This window comes from Mya arenaria, chromosome 14, assembly GCF_026914265.1.
Source record: "Mya arenaria isolate MELC-2E11 chromosome 14, ASM2691426v1".
In the NCBI taxonomy this organism is placed as follows: Eukaryota; Metazoa; Mollusca; class Bivalvia; order Myida; family Myidae; genus Mya; species Mya arenaria.
Window position 1 is genome coordinate 1,356,500 of NC_069135.1, and position 13,839 is coordinate 1,370,338.

At 37.2% G+C, this 13,839-nt stretch overlaps 1 protein-coding gene across 2 annotated transcripts; it reads right to left on the bottom strand.

The window, feature by feature from the left end:
- Positions 1-5,231: 5,231 nt before the first annotated feature.
- On the bottom strand, positions 5,232-13,596 carry LOC128215786 (uncharacterized). Of its 2 annotated transcripts, XM_052922355.1 has the most exons (8): positions 13,356-13,596; positions 11,639-11,666; positions 9,225-9,304; positions 8,816-8,871; positions 8,417-8,516; positions 7,573-7,744; positions 7,250-7,316; positions 5,232-6,199 (listed from the first exon to the last, which is right to left on the bottom strand). In XM_052922355.1, the coding sequence occupies exons 1-8, from the start codon at positions 13,414-13,416 to the stop codon at positions 5,666-5,668; spliced, it is 1,098 nt and encodes a 365-aa protein (XP_052778315.1). In that variant the 5' UTR covers positions 13,417-13,596; the 3' UTR covers positions 5,232-5,665. The 2 variants fall into 2 exon arrangements, with proteins under 2 accessions (XP_052778315.1, XP_052778316.1); XM_052922356.1 differs by lacking the exon at positions 9,225-9,304.
- Positions 13,597-13,839: the final 243 nt, after the last annotated feature.

Consider the following 13,839-nt stretch of genomic DNA (forward strand, 5'->3'; position numbering starts at 1 on the left):
CTAGTGGCGTGAAGTTAGTGGCCTAGCGGCGTGAAGTTAGCGGCCTGGCGGCCTAGCGGCGTGAAGTTGGCGGCCTAGCGGCCTTGCGGCCTGGCGGCCTAATTATTTTTTCTATTTCCAAGCAATTGTTAATGCGTTTTTTTTTTAAACAATGATAAATCAAGGTTTTTTATTCATATAGTTACATAGCGGCCTTAAATTGTTATCTATTCAGAAAGCTGTGTGAAGTTAGCTAAACATACGACATTGGACATTGGACATTCAAAATCGAATGTTGTGCTGGCATGACATTGGACATTGGACATTCAAAATCGAATGTTGTGCTGGCACGACATTGGACATTGGACATTCAAAAGTGAAAGTCGTGCTAGCACGACATTGGACATTGGATATTCAAAATCGAATGTTGTGCGGGCACGACATTGGACATTGGACATTCAAAAGTGAAAGTCGTGCTAGCACGACATTGGACATTGGACATTCAAAATCGAATGTTGTGCTGGCACGACATTGGACATTGGACATTCAAAAGTGAAAGTCGTGCTAGCACGACATTGGACATTGGACATTCAAAATCGAATGTTGTGCTGGCACGACATTGGACATTGGACATTCAAAATCGAATGTTGTGCTGGCACGACATTGGACATTGGACATTCAAAAGTGAAAGTCGTGCTGGCACGACATTGGACATTGGACATTCAAAATCGAATGTTGTGCTGGCTCGACATTGGACATTGGACATTCAAAAGTGAAAGTCGTGCTAGCACGACATTGGACATTGGACATTCAAAATCGAATGTTGTGCTGGCACGACATTGGACATTGGACATTCAAAAGTGAAAGTCGTGCTAGCACGACATTGGACATTGGACATTCAAAATCGAATGTTGTGCTGGCACGACATTGGACATTGGACATTCAAAAATGATTGTCGTGCCGGCACGACATTGTACATTGGACATTCATAACCGAATGTTGTGCTGGCACGACATTGGACATTGGACATTCAAAAGTGAAAGTCGTGCTAGCACGACATTGGACATTGGACATTCAAAAGTGAAAGTCGTGCTAGCACGACATTGGACATTGGACATTCAAAATCGAATGTTGTGCTGGCACGACATTGGACATTGGACATTCAAAAGTGAAAGTCGTGCTAGCACGACATTGGACATTGGACATTCAAAATCGAATGTTGTGCTGGCACGACATTGGACATTGGACATTCAAAAATGATTGTCGTGCCGGCACGACATTGTACATTGGACATTCATAACCGAATGTTGTGCTGGCACGACATTGGACATTGGACATTCAAAAGTGAAAGTCGTGCTAGCACGACATTGGACATTGGACATTCAAAAGTGAAAGTCGTGCTAGCACGACATTGGACATTGGACATTCAAAAGTGAAAGTCGTGCTAGCACGACATTGGACATTGGACATTCAAAATCGAATGTTGTGCTGGCACGACATTGGACATTGGACATTCAAAATCGAATGTCGTGCTAGCACGACATTGGACATTGGACATTCAAAATCGAATGTTGTGCTGGCACGACATTGGACATTGGACATTCAAAATCGAATGTTGTGCTGGCACGACATTGGACATTGGACATTCAAAAGTGAAAGTCGTGCTAGCACGACAATGGACATTGGACATTCAAAATCGAATGTTGTGCTGGCACGACATTGGACATTGGACATTCAAAATCGAAATAGCACGACATTGGGCATTCAAAATAATATGTCGTGCTGGCTAGTTGTCTTGGTAATAAATATAAATTTTGGACCCATGATAGACAGAGACTTCAAATGGTCCTTTAAGATAGATTTGAGCAGTTCACGCGTCCATTAGCTGAATAATATGTGGCCAGTATTGTAGTTGAATTGAACTGCTTGTTTTATATTTGAACATTTATTGAGTGCGACATTTATAAAATGTTGCAGATGTTAGCATAAATTGAAATCCAAATTGTACATATAGTCATTGTATACATAAAGGCAGTAGATATATCACTAAATAATGATCCTTTACAATTGTAATTGTATAACCTCAATATGAATTATTGTTTGGTGGGACGCAATTTTGAAATCGATTGTGTTTTCTTTTACTCATAAATTGTGTTTATTGCTTTAATTGTTGATATACAACATACGCCTTATTTCAATTTGGATATTTTTAATCCATCAAAGGCGGACACCCTGCTGAGAGCCGGAATATGTTCAGTAAAGGTGTTATATTTTTATTGCTCAATATAATCCGCAGAAACAATAGCGCTTTAACTAGCTCTTTCATTTCACATTTTATTACTTTTATAATCATCAAAGACTTTTGTTTAAAAAATAACTTATACAAGGTATGCATACTTTTGGTGACCAATCAAAAAACCTGATATTAAAAAGGAATCGGCCATTTTGTGAACAGATCTAAGTAAACCTCAGAGAATGAATGAGTGTCCAGCGGATGATTTCAAACCGTTATTAAGGTCCAATGTCCAATATCGTGCTAGCACGACTTTCACTTTTGAATGTCCAATGTCCAATGTCGTGCCAGCACAACATTCGATTATGAATGTCCAATGTCCAATGTCATGCTAGCACGACTTTCACTTTTGAATGTCCAATGTCCAATGTCGTGCCAGCACAACATTCGATTTTGAATGTCCAATGTCCAATGTCGTGCTAGCACGACTTTCACTTTTGAATGTCCAATGTCGTGCCAGCACAACATTCGATTTTGAATGTCCAATGTCGTGCTAGCACGACTTTCACTTTTGAATGTCCAATGTCCAATGTCGTGCCAGCACAACATTCGATTTTGAATGTCCAATGTCTAATGTCGTGCTAGCACGACTTTCACTTTTGAATGTCCAATGTCGTGCCAGTACAACATTCGATTTTTATGTCCAATGTCCAATGTCGTGCTAGCACGACTTTCACTTTTGAATGCCCAATGTCTAATGTCGTGCCAGCACAACATTCGATTTTGAATGTCAAATGTCCAATGTCGTGCTAGCACGACTTTCACTTTTGAATGTCCAATGTCCAATGTCGTGCCAGCACAACATTCGATTTTGAATGTCCAATGTCGTGCTAGCACGACTTTCACTTTTGAATGTCCAATGTCGTGCCAGCACGACTTTCACTTTTGAATGTCCAATGTCCAATGTCGTGCCAGCACAACATTCGATTTTGAATGTCCAATGTCCAGCTAGCACGACTTTCACTTTTGAATGTCCAATGTCCAATGTCGTGCCAGCACAACATTCGATTTTGAATGTCCAATGTCCAATGTCGTGCTAGCACGACTTTCACTTTTGAATGTCCAATGTCCAATGTCGTGCCAGCACAACATTCGATTTTGAATGTCCAATGTCCAATGTCGTGCTAGCACGACTTTCACTTTTGAATGTCCAATGTCCAATGTCGTGCCAGCACAACATTCGATTTTGAATGTCCAATGTCGTGCTAGCACAACATTCGATTTTGAATGTCCAATGTCCAATGTCGTGCCAGCACAACATTCGATTTTGAATGTCCAATGTCCAATGTCGTGCCAGCACAACATTCGATTTTGAATGTCCAATGTCCAATGTCGTATGTTTAGCTAACTTCACACAGCTTATTCAGAATATTTTTCTTTACCTTTTATTCTAAAACAATTTTAAATTAACTGTTTTATGCACAAATTATCACTCTGAAGCGTTTTTCAACTTCTAAAACAATGACATTTTAACTGTTTTTATGCACAAATTGAAGCGATTATCAACAGTTTTTTTTTTCCAAAAACGTCGATAAAGCAGTCAGCTAATTCAAAGCATTAAACATGCCTGATCTTCTAAAACAATGATATATTTACTGTTTTATGCACAAATTATCACTCTAAAGCGTTTTTTATTTTTTTTCAAAAAAGTCGATCGAGCACTTCAGCGGCCTAGCAGCCTAGCGGCGTGAAGTTAGCGGCCTGGCGGCCCAGCGGCCTAGCGGCCTAGCGGCCTAAAATGGTTTCCTATTTTAATCCATGTATACATGCATTTTCTTCTAAAACAATGACATATTAACTGTTTCTATGCACAAATTAACACTTTGAAGCTATAAGCGATTATCAACAGTTTTTTTTAAAAGCGTCGATAAAGCAGTTAGCTATTTCAAAGCATTAAACATGCCTGATCTTCTAAAACAATGATATATTTACTGTTTTGTGCACAAATTATCGCTCTAAAGCGTTTTTTATTTTTTTTTCAAAAAAGTTGATCGTGCACTTCAGCGGCCTAGCGGCGTGAAGTTAGCGGCCTGGCGGCCTAGCGGCCTAGCGGCCTAAAATGGTTTCCTATTTCAAACCATACAAACAGTTAATATGTCATTATTTTAGAAAAAATGCATATTTACATGGTTTGAAATAGGAAACCATTTTAGGCCGCTAGGCCGCTAGGCCGCTAGGCCGCCAGGCCGCTAACTTCACGCCGCTTTCACGACTGCTTTATCGACGTTTTTGGAAAAAAAACTGTTGATAATCGCTTCAATGTGTTAATTTGTGCATAAAAACAGTTAAAATGTCATTGTTTTAGAAGTAAATGCATGCTTTGAAATAGGATTTAATTTAGGCCGCTAGGCCGCTAATTTCACGCCGCTATGCCGCTAGGTCGCTGAAGTGCTTGATTGACTTATTTGAAAAAAAGTTGAAAAACGCTTCAGAATGATAATTTGTGCATAAAACAGTTAATTTAAAATTGTTTTAGAATAAAAGGTAAAGAAAAATATTCTGAATAGATAACAATTTAAAGCCGCTATGTAACTATATGAATAAAAAACCTTGATTTAACATTGTTTTTAAAAAAACCGAATTAACAATTGCTTGGAAATAGAAAAAATAATTAGGTCGCCAGGCCGCTAGGCCGCTAGGCCGCTAGGCCGCCAACTTCACGCCGCTAGGCCGCTAGGCCGCCAGGCCGCTAACTTCACGCCGCTAGGCTGCTATGCCGCTAGGGCACGCCGCTAGGCCGCTATGCCGCTAGGCCGCTAACTTCACGCCGCTAGGCCGCTAGGCCGCTAACTTCACGTACATGTACACATTTTGTTTAATATATGCTCCTTCGGCACAAAGTGCAGACGAAGAATACCTGCGTTCCTATCCTGCTGCCGACGGCAACATTTTATTTTGTATTTTCTATTTCCATGTCGCCTGTGTAGAACGAAAAGATTAAATGGGTTCCTAGCGGCATCCCGTACAGGACATGACGGTTACAATGTTATGCTTGATGTACTGTTGCAATACCCATCGTGACGGTATCTATATTTGTGCACTAAAGCATCTAAAATTAAAGATCACGCATATTTATTATGCCAGAAAATTAATTTAAATGTAAGTTAAATCAATCAAGATCACTTTACTTAAAGTTCGACGACCAGTGTTATTTTTAAACTAAAAATATTAAAACTTAAGTTTATTGCGCATAATTTGTCATCAACGGAATATACTGTACATAATATACATAATGCAAATCTCTCAGCATAATCGTCCTCACACTTTCTTATTAACTCCTTAAGGATTTCATTTCAACCGCTAAAATTGAACTTGCCAACATTGTTATGATAATACCACAACATAGCAGTTGTTGCACATTTGCAGGCACTGACTCCCACCAGTATTCCCGCTTCACTTTTTCTCCAGCACAAAATAGTCATGTGGAACACCGATATCATTATCACGAAGACCAGTTTCCGTACTGCCCATTGCAGCTTCCTTTTCCAGCACAAAATACTGGTGAGCTCCACTGGGATCAGTGTGCTCCTGACTCCGTAAATCACCGTCATTCCTAACTCCGGGGATCTGACTGTATTCCGCACTCTGGCTTCTGTTGGCGTTCAGTGGCTGGTAGGCGCTTTCTGCGACTTTCGAAGAGCTGGTGCCCGGTATGACGTCATTGGCGAGCCTATTGTATCCGTATGTCGGTGACTTCACCTGGTCATTTCGGAGTTGTGACGAGTTGGTGTTGGTGTGGTCGTAGCCGTACGCATCATATGAGTTTGTGTTGCCGACTGATGGATCCATCGACTCGCTGTAAATATGCTGGGAGTCAGGTCGGCCACTGTTGGCATTTTGTACTGTTGTGGCTGTTAACCGGATGTCAGCAGGCTGTAAAGGAAGCGGCGCCGACGGCATGGGTCGGGATTTCTGCTCACTGGCATTCTAAATAGGAAAAATGTTACATGAAACATGTTTACATGTACTGACACCATTGATTTATATTTACAAGTAAAGTATATACATGTGTCATATGGAGGAGTGCCGTTCAAGAAGTCTTCATTTTATAACTTTTAAATTTTTCGACTTATTTTGATAAATTTTAGACAGAATAAACACCGTCATGTTCTTTATTGCCTAGATTAAGCAAAACCGGACTGATTCTTTGTAAGATGTTATAAAACATACATGTACAAAAGTTGTCTCCTTAAACCTAGGTGGTATACTAGTATAATCACCGAAGGATATTATATACCGAATGATAATCTTCAAAGAATCAGTGGTAGAAGGGTCAGTCATAAAGTTCCCGGACTGTCCTAATAAAATTCGCTTTTTTTTGTTCCATCGTATTTTCAGTGACGTGCGAAACAGGAGTTACTTGGAAAATAGACCGATTTGGTCACCGTGCTTTTCATATAATGATATTGTGTAGGTTTCAATTAAACAATGACATTTTTATTACAAAAATTAAGAACATTAACAAGTGTAATGTTAAAGATTTAAAAAGTTGTTTCGCGTCATCACCATGCACCATATAACTGGACCCCCTATTACTGAAACACGTTTTAATAATTCCATGGAAGGTCGATCCACCAAATTGAAATCTTGTGTATGGAGAGGAGAATCCTTGACAAGTGTCATAATATCAGTATTTTGTTTAAATACACAAACTAAAACGGCTATGGAAAAGATCTAGGCGTTCTCGAACTGCCTTCAAATAGTGCAATGCAACATAATGGTTGTGCAAACAGGATCGCTTTGAATTCTGACTGTTATTTTATATCCATGGAGGGATAATGTCATAATTTTGTATCTAATCAGGGATAACGTCCCTTTAATACGTTAGCATCAAATGCATGTTCTGGATTTATGTATATATAGGTAGCTCATTTCACTACACACCATGATATGTTAATATCATGTTTCCATAAATGTACAAACGCCAAAGACTTCTAATCGAAACCAAAGCAACATATTTTCACAATGAATACATACCGAGATTATCTCATCTTTCAGATTGCCGCGACCGGGTTTTAGTTTGTCTAAGATAGAAGACGCCTTCCTGAGAAAAAGGCAATATAATTCTATAATTATTTTACAGCAGTTCTCAATTTATAACTGGTGAAACCACACGAAAAGTTTATAATCTGTGTATATCTCCGAGTGCATAATTCATGCTGTTGAAGAACTTTTAACAAATTAATAAGAAATTTAGTTTAACAGTAAATATTAAACCATGATACATAAAGAGTACCCTTTAACTGATGAACTCAAAAAAACTTTTCAGTTTTGTGGCTAAAATGTCAAGACCAACTTACGCGTAGATGGGGGGACAACAAACGCAGATGACGGTGGTTACCATGGCTCCCAGGAACAGCCCGAGCATGAGGAGGCCTACTGCCGCCCCGACACTCACACCTGAACTGCTGCTGTGTGCCGTACAGTCCTGGGGTGGACAGTCCTTCGGTTTTTTCTGCTCTGCCTGGGATCCTGTTGATATACACAAGCGTCGTTTACTAGGTGATACACAAAATATGCAGCCATTTTGATTCAATACATTATTTGAATACAACTCTAGTACACGTATAATAGCTGACTGATGTAAAGGGACTCGCCTTTATTCTTGTAAAATGCATGTTTGTTTTGGTTTGATAAAACAACAATCATAAGGAGTGTTCAAACTAAAATACTGACGGCTGGAACCCTTCAACAAATGATGATATATGCTTAGATACTGTCTTTAAAACATAGGATTTCGAATAGCGTTAGTAAAGCGATTCGACAAAAGGCTTAAAGGTTAATTTATCCTGATGTTTGTGTATGATTCCTTGTGCGCGTTAGGTGATGTGGTGTAGGTGAAGTTTTGATTGACTACCGGCAAGGGTTCGCACCCCAATAAAACCAGAACAGTTTTGTTATACTTTAAGTGTATTTATTTTTGCACCTTCGGTATCAAAGAGTTAACTTATTATAACATAAGTGTATTCAGATGCATTATCGGGGAAAGAAAATTGGTACCAAAACATGAGCGAGTCCCTTTAAATAAATAAACTTTTCAGAATGAGAGAGAGTTATGAAAAGTCAGGAATTGCCTATCATAGCATCTTGTTTGAAACCAAGAAAGGTACATAATTTTATCCATTTATTTCGAACGTTCATTACCTTCATAACTTGGAGTTGTGGATTTCTCTGGCTGGGGGGTATTTTCTCCAGCATTATTCTCTGTATTGTTGCACTTTACGACATAACATTTCTCTGTGAACTACAATCATATTTACCATACATTTTGCATCAAATAAACCAAAATATTGAAAAAGTCTGAGAGAGTCCTTGAATGATTGAGATTGGTTGAGAAAAATAGGCAATTATTTCAAGTTGCTGTTTAATGTTTTTAAAGTTTGCCAAAACGTCTAATTAAGACTCAGAAACAAGAAAACAATGTATGATGTTACGTTTTGGGTTTCCATAGTAGTAAGCGATGCCATGTTTGCTTACATGCTTTAGGTTTGCATTGCGAAACCATTGATATAAAACTGTAATTGAAAGGTAGAGGACTCCTACCTTTTGGCAGAACATTTGAAAATTATCGTCGTCGCAGTTCTGTCGTTCAAAGAACGCTAAAAAGAAGTATGTATTTCATTAATTATTTAATTAAATAAAAAACAACAACACACAATGGCATTTGGTAAGTAATTGATCACATTCAGCAAAAACGGTCAAGGTCGTGCCTAAATTGAAATAAAGTATTTCAATATGCACACCACATCGTTTTTCACATGTGTAGATACAGTACTGAAATCATTGAGATGGGTATCACTTTTTTCACTTAACAAAGAAATATGGAGGTATCCAATTGCCTTTTTATTGTATATTTCGTCTTTCATGTTTGACTCAATGTTTTGCGAGATCAATTAACTCTAAATCATATGTATGCCTTTATGTTTTTTACTTTCCAATAAGGAATACTTACAGCTACATAAACCTTCGCAGAATGTTTCTGTTATAGTCTCATGCACGTTTATTTCTAAGCATTTTGGGACTTCGTTGTTCCTGCGAATACACGTTTTGAAAGTTTGCATAGTTTGCATTTCTATGTAAAAGAACAAAATGTACTCAAATAAATAGTACTGTATATACGATTATACTGGCATAAGTCGAACAGTGATCAGGATGAAAATAAAAGCAAGCAATGATGCGGGAGTACCAATAGTACCATGGAACGTTGCAAGGAAAGTGGATGAAAACACAGTACTATGGAACTTGGCACGGGAAAAGGATGACAGCAATAATGCCATGGAACTTGACAAGGAAACAGAATGAAAACAATGTACCATGGAACTGGATGAATGCAATAGTACTATCATGGAACTTAGCAAAAAAACGGGATGAAGGCAATAGTACCATGAAACTTGGCAAGGAAACGGGATGAAGGCAATAGTACTATCATGGAACTTAGCAAAAAAAACGGGATGAAGGCAATAGTACCATGAAACTGGGCAAGGAAACCGGATGAAGGCAATAGTACTATCATGGAACTTAGCAAAAAAAAACGGGATGAAGGCAATAGTACCATGAAACTTGGCAAGGAAGCGGGATGAAAACAATAAAAGCATGGAGCTTGGCAATAAAACGGGATGAAAACAATAAAAGCATGAAACTTGGCAATGAAACGGGATGACAGCAGTTATACCATGGATCTTGTCAATGAAACGGGATGACAGCAATAGTACCATGGAACTTAACAAGAAAACGATATTAAAGCAATAGCACCATGACATTTGGCATGGAAACTAAATGAAAGAATTAGTACCATGGAACTTGACAAGGAAAACGGGATGAAAACAATAGTATATGGAACGTGGCAAGGAAATTGAATACACACAATACCATGGAACTTGGCAGGGAACCGGGATCAAAGCAACCATGGAACTTGGCAAGGAAACGGGATGAAAACAAGAGTACCATCCATTTTTGCAAGGAAACGAGATTAAAGCAATAGTGCCATGGAATCTGGCAAGGAAACGGGGCGCAAGCAACAGTACCATGGAGCTTGGCAAGTAAACGAGTTAAAACAATAGTACCATGGAACCTGGCAAGGAAACGAGTTAAAAACAATAGTACCATGGAACTTGGCAAGGAAACGAGGAGGGGGCAAAAGTGCCATGGCGGGATCAAAGAACTATAAACATGGTATTAGCATTATGCCTTTGGTAAGGAAACCAAATTAAAACAGCATGCCAAAAACACCAGGAGGTGTAATATTGTTGTACGTTTTGGAATTCTTTTATTTGGTATATACGGGCATACTTCTCTTATCTTGGAGCAGAGTAAAATTGAAGTTTCTGTAAAAGTTTCACCAGTGCTAAAACATTTATATTAATTCTGTAAGAATAACATTTCAACGTTTTGTAGGAACTATTCTGAAAGTGTTGCTGGATAGTAACAGTGTTTATGTAGTGTGTTAAATATTTCATTTTGACTTAATTCCGTAAATGTACCAGGATTAGTGACGACTTTGAACATTATTCTTTATTGTGAGTATTATTTGAAGTTTATTTTGTTAAATTTTATGTAAGTAATTGTTGTTGTTGTTGTTGTTGTTGGTAGTGGTGATGGTGGTTTCAAAGAGTTATGTTGTTTGAAAATCGCTAGTTTCTCTTTCTCTGTTGCTTTTGTTGGTCGCAAAAACACAGCTAAAACATCTGAAAGATAATTACATGTGCAACTCAAACAATAACATACACGTAGTGCTAATAGAATGTGTTGATAAAAAAAGGTTTTCTCAATATTTCAAAATAAACTAACTCTAGAGCAAAAAATATACTCTCAAATTCATTTTTGGCTGAAGATTATCTTTCTTTTGGAATTTTGACCAAAAGCCTTAATCAACACATTTTATGATATAATACGCTTATAATAGATGTAAAAACATATAGGATTTTAACATTTGAAGTTAAGTGGTAAAATGAGTTGAGACTGAGATTGAGATTTGACTTAAGTTTTTGTGATATTGGGGCCAGGTATCTGTGAAGTAACGAAACGATAGCATCAGTACCATAACTCTTGTCAACGTAGATGACAACATCAAAACCAAAACTTTGGCAATGTAATGATATGACGGAACACCCACCAAAACTCGTATCAGATGGGTTGTGTTATTCAGCAAGAATAGATTTAACACAGGGTAAAATTACTTGCAGTTTCAAGTGATTATTTTAAGAATCGTGAGTAATCAAAGTGATAATTTGAGAAATAATGAAATGTTAAATCTGAGATCGCAACTGGTAAAACAACTGATATTGCAAAACGGGCTCCAACACACAGTTTTTAACAGAAATGTAAATGGGTTGTTTATGGGGATTTAAAGGCGAGACAGATACATACCCATCCTTGGCTTCGCCTTTAGATTCGGCTGAAATATAAAATAGTTTTAATGATATACCACTTTGTTGTGTTTCCAAAAAAGAAAGAAAAAAAACATATTTTGTTTACATTGACATGATAATGATAATAAATAATCAGTAATCTACACTTATAATCTTAAAACTATAAAGCAAATATTGGACGAAGTGTACTAATTTAATAGTTTATATTACATTTAATTTGACGATGGCATTAGAAAATACCTTGGAAACACATAGATGACAGTTCCTAAAGAAGCAGAGCATACTTAGCATAAATTATGACCCTGTTAATATAAACACGGATTCATGTTTCAATGGTAGGCATTATTTTCAGTACTTACATTGTGTTATAGATATACAGAGAACATTTCGGGGTGAGAGTGGTCTAGTGGTAAAAAAATAAATATTAGCTTATAGGTGTCCTATGAGTACTTTCTCATGGTCTCTCAAAAAATGACACAGTACTGGTTTCTGCCAAGGAACGGACTCGAGAGTGATTCTATTAGCTGTCAGCTTTCGTCACAATCGAGATCAAATAAATAAGTATATACTAAAAGCATATAAAATCTGACAAATAACAGTATTTTGTGGATATTTCATTTAGATTTACCGGCCTAAAACAGACTGTCATATGAGAGAACACACACTGCTGTTAAGATAATATGTTTTCTAATTGTTGCCGTATTCATTTCCCTCTTCATTGTTGCTACTGTTCCTCTTTGCTAGGTCGTTTACACGAGATTGGAGAAACATGACACATCAAAATTACACAACATTGATAATGAGGTCGTTCATAACTTCCTTTTTCGTCTATTGTCTTGTGTATTAGGAATGGTGGAAAATAAACATGTACTTAAATATGTTGATGTATAATATCATGTCAAATGCTATGAAATATAGCCAGTATAGAACTTGCCTGTGACGTGAAGTTTAGAGGATTTTAATACATGCAGTGAATAAATTAAAAGTAATAAGGACATAAATGGGAATGTTTGTTACAAAAGGTAAAAGGCAATGATCGGACCAAGTCATTGCTCACGTACGATGTTAAAATGTTTTCCTATGGCAATAACTCGAAGTGGACATTTAGAAGTCTACATAACGCTGCAATACTTGCTCAATTTGAAACCAGTGCACTAGGATTTTCTCATCCTATCATATAATTGTAAACCCAAGCAACTCATTTATTTACTTTTGTCCGAGTTCAAACTTGAAATATAACTGCTCATATTCTATGTCCCAGTTATCTATTAATTTAAATATATTTACGATACAGTTTATTACGAACATGCATCACTCCTTTTCTGTTTTCTGCACTACACAATGTCTCCTTGTGTGTGTGTGCGTGCGTGCGTGCGTGCGTGCGTGCGTGTGTGTGTGATAATTATGATAATTATTGTGAATCATGCATCAAACATGTCCACATGACAATTCTGTTACCACATATAAATTCTTTTAAACAGAAGAGAGACTTAGAGAAAGCATTTATGCTTACTTCTCAATTCAGTAAAGATTTCTTTAATTGCTTTTTTGATATTTTATACTTTAATTCTTATAAACACTATCATGATTACTTTGTATCTGTCAACTTGCTCAACGTGTGTTGAGAATTTATTTTATTATCAAAATAAAAGGTTAAACCAACATACATCAATGCTATAACAATATCAAAATGAAGCATATATGTAAATACAAACCATTTGAAATCGACAAACAGATGCCCACTAGGATGGTGCTGATGCACAGTTTGAAACTCATCTCGATAATCAAATTTCTTAACTAGAATAAACACTTAAATCCAAACATTGCCCTGCATTACCATCAAACCAAATACTCTCAAACTTTATTTGTTCCTGTTTATAAGGAAAGTCATGTATGTTAACCGACCATGTCCGTGCATACAGTGTGACTTCAAGAAATTAGTTTGGGATGAGTTCAACAAGGCACCATGCTCTAATAGTTTCCGTACACAAATATTACCGGACATAAAACACTTATGACCATGTCAAGTGCCATATAATGTTCATGCGCACTCAGATTTCGATTAAATATTTGAATATTTTTAAATGAAAATTGGATTGTATAGTACATGTTCTTAACGAGGAAGCTTTATTAATATTTTATTGTTTCTCAGTGTCAGTTAGTCTCATTAACTTATGTAGACGTCTCGACGTTGACAAT

Excerpts from the sequence above, each read along its gene's own strand:
- LOC128215786 (XM_052922355.1), bottom strand. The coding sequence starts at position 13,416 with ATGAGTTTCAAACTGTGCATCAGCACCATCCTAGTGGGCATCTGTTTG. Across the intron at positions 11,667-13,355 it reads CTGTTTGTCGATTTCAAATG|CCGAATCTAAAGGCGAAGCC; the intron begins GTTTGTATTTAC and ends TTTATATTTCAG. Across the intron at positions 8,517-8,815 it reads TTCAAATGTTCTGCCAAAAG|TTCACAGAGAAATGTTATGT; the intron begins GTAGGAGTCCTC and ends ATATGATTGTAG.